The sequence below is a fragment of the Lytechinus variegatus genome, chromosome 7 (assembly GCF_018143015.1).
Source record: "Lytechinus variegatus isolate NC3 chromosome 7, Lvar_3.0, whole genome shotgun sequence".
NCBI lineage: Eukaryota > Metazoa > Echinodermata > Echinoidea > Temnopleuroida > Toxopneustidae > Lytechinus > Lytechinus variegatus.
The window spans coordinates 19,681,123-19,689,009 of record NC_054746.1 but is presented as its reverse complement, the minus strand read 5'-3'; the positions used below and the strand labels follow the sequence as shown (position 1 = coordinate 19,689,009).

General features: G+C 39.7%; 1 protein-coding gene across 1 annotated transcript; it reads left to right on the top strand.

The window, feature by feature from the left end:
* The first annotated feature begins 718 nt into the window (after positions 1-718).
* Positions 719-7,156, top strand: LOC121418676 (muscarinic acetylcholine receptor M1-like). The gene has a single exon (XM_041612659.1). The coding sequence runs from the start codon at positions 756-758 to the stop codon at positions 2,487-2,489; it is 1,734 nt and encodes a 577-aa protein (XP_041468593.1). The 5' UTR covers positions 719-755; the 3' UTR covers positions 2,490-7,156.
* Positions 7,157-7,887: the final 731 nt, after the last annotated feature.

Here is a 7,887-nt window from a genome sequence, read left to right as displayed (position 1 = left end):
CACATTATGAATAATATTTATTCTACAAATGAGAACGTTGCATAGGAGTGGGCGAACAATATTTATTAAGATTCAGTATGAATAAAAGCACATAAGTTGTTATATCTATATATAATAATTTGTACGATTTTGATGTGTACCATTTATATTACAAGGAGCATTTTTTTTAACAGGAGTCTTTCTTAACAAGCATGTTAGCTTCTAGTGACCCCCCCCACACTTCGAGTAATACTGATTGTTATGACATGCATTATATTTTTTTGTGGAAATAGATATTAAAAAATAGATAAAAGTAGCATGTGATCAGCATGCAGACAACATATTTCGCACACTTTTACATTTTCTTTTGACAAGGGGAAAAAGTAGCTGATGCGAAACGATTGTATGGGCACCGAGATATTGATACTTGAAACACGGGCTCGATCAATCTTGTCTAAAGTATAGATTGGGACTTGGTGCTGACAAAATTTAGCTCTGTGTTCCTGAAAAATTATATTTGCCTCGCCGCGAAGCCATTATTCTTTGGTAGTTGCCTTTCAGGGTCAAGATTCAAATCTTATTTTGAAGTAGTACCATAATGTGTTTCTTTTTTTTACAATTATACAGATGTAAATTCCCCCAAATGTCTAATTGTATGTACCACAAAGACGTGTACTTCCACTTTAGAGTGTTAACTTTTTTCTTTCTTTCTTTTTCCCAACCTCTCTCTGCAGTGAGTAGCTGACTGGTTGGCTTGGCTGGCCTCACGAGTGGCTATGCCGCATACCCTAACTCCTACATCAGCCATATCCACGGCTGGCGTCGTTGGATCCGACTACGACTATTTCAGCAGCAATATCTCACTCGACAACAACACAGAGTCGGCCCTGCAGCCGTTCGGAGATCACGAACTATGGGAAGCAATCATCATCATTATCACCAGTGCCACTATTGCAATCTTCACAGTCAGCGCCAACGTCATGGTGTGGCTGTCCTTCTACATGGACAAACAGCTTCAGGTCGTCAACAATTACTTTATCCTCAGTCTCGCTACCGCCGATATAATCATCGGCGCCTTGTCTATCCCCATTTACACCTTGTACCTTCTACAGGACGGTTGGAGATTGGGAAATATATTCTGTGATATCTGGCTGTCCATTGATTATGTCGCATCCAACGCATCCGTCATGAATTTGTGCATCATCTGTTTTGATCGATTCCTGTCAGTGACTCGACCACTCACGTACAGAGCAAATCGAACTCCAAGGAAAGCTAAGATAATGATTGCGTTGGCCTGGATAGTATCGGTTGTAGTTTGGATACCACTTATTATTGGTTGGCAATTCTTTTTCAGCGAAGGAAGAAACGTACCGGACGACGACTGCTATATTCAGTTTATCAATGATGAAGTTGCGCTTAATGTTTTAACTATACTAATTGCATTTTATTTACCCGTTGCTCTCATGGGAACGCTGTATTACAAAATATGGCGCGAAACAGAAAAGAGGTCTTTGGAGCTCGAGAGACTGCAGGAAGGTGGTCATACCAGTCCACCTGCCCGCCGACTTCTTTCCAGTGAAGATACGGATGATGAAGTCGGGGTTCGGGTCAGAAGCCAATCAAAGTGTCTCCGTTGTCCTTGCTGTCTGATAGCCGATTTGGGGGATGAAGATGACGATAGTAGTGATTTAACAATACATCATAACTCACCGTCCACGATGTCTTACTCCACCAGCCTCAAGTCACGACGGGGATCAAGAGCACAACCCATCTTACCTCCGGACTCTCCGAGGCACCACACTATCCGAGAATCTCCTAGAAGTGCCACTCAAATGAACGGTAATCTCGCCTCAACGGAAAACAACTCCAGTGATAATAATAAAAGCTTCGCTGCCTCTCTTTACACCATACTCATAAAGCTACCGGATGAAAGTCCCAATGCGAGCGAAGAGGACAAACTCCCTAAAATTACAATGGTGGAGGAATCGCCTCAAAGAGAACAGTCCTTGATTCAAGATCAAGAAGGAACTCGCCTCATGCCACCGGAAACAAACGGAACTGAAAAATCTAGGTCGAACTCAGTAGCTAGTAACAACAAAGCACCTGCCAACAGTCAGTCTAATCTTAGTATAAGCACTATCTCGATGGTTAATAAGATGGCAAGTCGCGCCAAAACCAACGTGAATCGCAAACGAAAGTCGCAATTGATACGAGAAAAGAAGGCAGCAAGAACACTATGCGCTATTCTACTAGCCTTCATCATCACATGGACTCCGTATAGTGTATTGGTGCTCATTTCTTTTAGCGGATTCAGCAACGCGGCCGTCTCCAAAAGTTTCGAAGTCGCATATTGGCTGTGTTACCTTAACAGCACATTAAATCCAATTTGTTATGCATTATGCAATGCAACTTTTCGCAGAGCCTTTAAAAGAATTCTTACGTGCCAGTGGACACCTCGTCACCGGCGGCAACACAAGCAACGTCAACATGCGAGAAGACGGGAAAGATGAAATGAGGCATGCCTCTGAATTTAGAGTCATATGCACTGCCAGAGTTTAATCGCATTTTATTCTGCCAGCAAATCTACATGACATAGAATATGCGATTATGTGAAGGTGAAAATGCGCATTATTTTATTCAAGACAGACGAAACAATCGAGTCACTCATATCTCAACGTACTTGTAATTTCTACTGAAGACACAGGTTCAAACGTTCAAAAAGTTACACGTCAGTCATTGGTATCTTCTTGATAAGAAACCTGGTTTACCTTCCCCGTCGATAACCCTGTCTACTCTCTCCTGATAAACATTTCAATTAATTTTAAACCATTCTTCTAACAACGATGTAGTCAAGGTTATCGATATTCTGGCAGTTAATGTGACTCTGATCCAGAGAGCATGAACCATGACTTTACAATCGCTGATCTGTCGTATATAGATGGATGGACAAGAACATTCAATGTCATTCTCGAGGCCTGCTCTTTTCGACTGGAGCGTAAGTACTACATCATATACAGGTGTGGTACATGGAAGATAGGGAGGGTTTCATGAAGCGTCGTATCTGTAATGTTCACTTACAGTTATGCTCTCAGCCAATCAGGTACAGTGCTTTCGGTAGCTTGCAACAGTGGACAGAAAAGCTCACTGACATTGCGCTTCTTGGACCACCAGTCGAGTGTATTAAGTGGAGCTTTCATGAAGCGTCATGTCAGAGATTGCCCCCAGCAACTGGTTTAAGCTACTATAATCATTGGATCTGATTGGCCAAAAGTATATTTGGCAGAGAAAACATCTTACGACGAGCTTCTTGAAAGGATGCCCAAATGTCAACCATCTCGGATTTGTTGATCGAATCAGGAGCAACAGACCACAGTATAAAAGGCTGACGCAGTCTTCCTTCATTTTCGTGCACTTTTATTGTATGAAACACTCAAGATTGTATTTTTTGATCACGTGTAGTCACACTTTGATATGCTTTGACGAATGCTATTTTACGTTTACCGTACGACCTAATATGTTTTACAGAGATAAATTATATTTCTAGCATCTAATGTATATTTATTGTATAGTGTCAAGAATGGTAATTCCCAAAGATAAATGTTGTATTCGTTTAACAGAAATAGTATGTCATTTGGAATGTCAGATCGTCCCACTGATGTTTGCCCAACTTGAAACAATGTCATACTACCTTTTAAACGGAAGTATGACATTAAGGAAAAATATTATTAATATCGTTGTCTTTTGATAAATGTACTACCTTCTGTCCACGCATTGTCTAAAAAATCGGTAATTGATATACTGAAAGGGTGTCAACTTTCCCTAACCGCTTCCGGCCCACCAACTAATCATCGTATGGTACTACTTATGATACGATTTTAATACTTTGAAGGGGGAAAACCCCGTTATAACATGGTAACATGAATATCATCGAAGCGTTATAGAAGATTAGGCTGAATTTCAATATCACCATCTGGGGTACTACAAGTCGTATTCAACACAATGTGTCGTCGTTGAACTCGCATTTAATTATCAACCGTAAGAAGGGGCGAGATCCTACCTTGCAAAATTATTTCATTTTCTTGCCGAAATATAATAGTCATGGATCGGAGACTATAACCTGTGTATTTCCATCATTCGATTTCGTTGGTATTTCATTATTTAATGTAGAGATTGCACGACCAAAAAGTAATTTATCTTGCCAGTATTATATTCGACTTGTCGCGCACAAAAGTAATCAACTCTTGATTGATATTTTGCATTCTTTCTATACTTTTATCTATGCTGAATATATCTATCAATCTAAAGTTTTCTCCGAATAATAGATTTCTCGTTTACATTTCGGTAAAATATCTTGCAATCACTCTGGGCGCTTTTATTCCTCTATAGTTGTATTGTCAGTTCATTCAAAACGCCTTTTGGCAATAGAAATTTACTTAAAGTATGGTGGGGTTTTTTTCATGTCATGTCGTTGGCCCATTTCTCGATATGCTTGGGGAATTTTTATTGTTCAATATCCAAAGTCGTTGATTCAATAAGGAAAAGTATGCAGTTTATTTGGAAGCAATCGAGACCGAAATGTTTCACTTTTCTTTGTCGCAACCGAGTTGCATTCCTGCTCGCTGGACGTCGGCGTTTCACCGCAAATTGGACATGACACAGCGGGGCAGCTGTGGAGAGGTAAACTTGAGAGATGAGCTGATACTCTTCGACGCTTTCCTAAAGTGTCAGTTACCATTTTGCACCCTCCAAGCAAAGCGTTGGTATTCAATTAACATTCTGTCACGGCAACGTGGGAAGTGTTCTGGTCACTTCTTTTTATCTCGAGTAAAATAATTGCCTTGTTTACTAATGCCATTTCAAATGCACCAGAAGCAGAGAGAACATCCAGTCATATACAACTTCAATGTAATATCAAACACCCGTTTAAGTCGGTCGAATATCATACTCACCTTTCCCTCCAAAATGTAAAGACGAAACTCCCATTGGGTCTGGCTAGCTCTTTTCGTGACCTCTTTCCTCCAATTTCTCAAATGTACATGATGAAAATAAAAGCCTCAAATCAAGCGGTTGAATCATCTAAAAGATATAAGGTTGATCTTTGATTTCTTCTTTAACTCAATTCCAATTACCAAGCCGTATATAGAATTTATGAGTTATTGATTTTTCTTCAAATTGGTATTCTTATTGAAAGTGATATGAACTATTGTCCCGCTCAAAAGAAGATACGATGGGCCGACTTTAATCTTCGGCAAAGCGAGAGACAGCGCAATGACGAGATATTGAATGTACAGCATAGACTTCGAGTACCAGACTACTCTGACCTTTCCCCCAAAGACATCTAGAACTATATGAAATATATTTGACTTCAGTGACGAATCGGGGCAATCAGACTTTACATGACTACTATCTTCTCTTTTTACTTTGGACACCCCACCCCCCTCTCCCACGAGATATGGCACTGCATGGTAACGATATTCCGATTGGAGATAAGTTTCTTGTTAGGGAACATTTAGTGGGAATAAAGTGTACAATAATATATCATTATCATGCAAGGGGCTTACATTCTATTGAATTAAAACCCCAACCATCTAACATAAAAGTCTAGTAGATTATGAATCTGACTATGTTATTTCAGAATATGAATTCATTTTAGAAAGCACATGATAATATGCTCTTCTATCACTCCAGTTAATGTTTTATAAAATCCAAATGTATTTGGAAAGGGTGTGATCATGTTAAACAGATGACTTAATTATCTAACCGTTACCATACTTTCACTTTGATCTGGAACGAACCCAAACGCTGGCAGAGAGGGGCGACTGCTCCTTCCATATCCTTGGGAAAGCAAGAAATACTACAAAGAATATTCCTATTTCATTTATAATAAAAGTGACGTCATAATATGTATTTTTGCCCAATCCTATCGAAACACTCTTGAACTACAGTAACGAACATCACAGCAATACGACAACCGTTAAATTCATGTATACGCTCCATTGACTGGCTGGACGAAATACTTAACTAAGCATGACAGTGACTTGCAAGATAGATGCTTTAAATCACATTTTAGCCGCCTACAATCAAACACGGAATAACCAAAGAATGATTTCCAATGATTCTGTGTTTAATTCCACTGGCCGTCATCAATGTGATGCAAAACTCAAGACTTGCTAAGCGCACTTAGGACTGAGGCAGACATTGTACGAACAATTTTCGAGAATTCTTGTGACTGGCTCCTTACAAAAAGGCATATATTCGGATAGTCAACCATGCACCATGACAAGCGACGACGAACAGATTAACGCACAGAATGGCAATAAATCATCAGTTTAAGCTTCTAAACAAAAGATCATGACCAAATTAACGGTTAAACCCTCAAACTTAGTACTTATGAACTTTACCGACATTAGCGAAAGACTTGTGAACTGTGAACTTTAAGTGGTTTTTGTTATTAAAGCTGCATCGATTTTTTTTCTTCCAATACTAGGACTGACTAGATATGCTAAAAAAATCACGAAAAATTTACTTAACGGACGTTTACTACATATAATGTTGGCACCAGACAAGCGCCAAGGAAGAGAAGATTCCTCGTCATGTGCTAGGTTGTGGAATCTGAAGCTCCAGTTTAGCGGATATGTCGCAGTATTCTGGACTGGTTTGGTCTTTCACTGCAGTTGGGTACGACATATCTCCCCGAAATTTTTTTTTAGAAATATTCCAAGAGGCCTATATTGATGATTATTGATCGAAAAAGGTAAATTCACAAAATGACAGGCCACCGTGGTGACGACTTTAAAAGAAATATTAACAAACAATGAACGACTAAACATGACACTCGTGCTTGAATTTGTGACGTATAGACGAAAACTATGATTACTGAAGACCACTCTCCAGAAAAAGCAAACCAGCAAAGTGACGAAGACTTCGCCGAACACTTAAAGGACCGACTAAACGTATTCTAGCTTGGTAGTTGACGGAACTCGTCACAGACAGGCAAGGACAAAACATAATGTGCATTGACAAAGATTGACTAAGTGTTACACGACAGACAGTGGCGGACCGTGACCCGGAGGAGACAAAGCATTGGAGGGGCATAGCATTCTTCCCAAACAATGCAATGCCCCTCCAATCATTGTCTCCTCCGGGTCACGGTCCGCCACTGACGACAGACTAACGTGATGACCAATACTCAACGAACTACCTACTGTAAGCAATTTGACTAAATCCTGACAAACCCTACCTTGAAACTTCCGATGACCATGCTGAATATTTTCCTCGACAGGGCGTTCGTCTGTTACTTAGTACCTTGATCTTTGACACAACTTCCGGCAATGATACTGCCCACTGCCAAAACAAGCATTTACCTTTCATTATCTAGTCCAATTTTAAGAACATGGGAGCGTTTCCTGAAAGGATTTGTAAGACATTTTATCCGACAAGTCTTGTTTCATCGGACAGTTATCTTACAAACCATGGTTACCAGCCAATCAATATCAAGGAAAATCGGATCTGACAACTTGTCAGACGAAACTGTTGATGAAACGCTCCCCAGTAAATCGGCTTAACTGTAAGTTAGTTGACACAGCCCAAATGACGACTAACATGTACGATTACTTGACGTCAAATTTATCAAAAGGACCATATAAAAAAAAGCCAACAGGGTAGGCCCCGGGACTGGTGCACAGTAGCAATAATTACTGACAAAACCATTACATGGGCATGTTGTTACTGTAACGAAATCACATGATCTTTTTTCAAACCTTTGAAGTGAACAGACACGTTTAAAAATGAACGAACTTGCAAGAAAATTTAAAGAATGATGATTTTGACATTGGTAAACCTTACGGAACATTTACGGTTGTTTTGACATACTTAAAGTTTTGGGTAATGATAAACGTTTGTGAATGA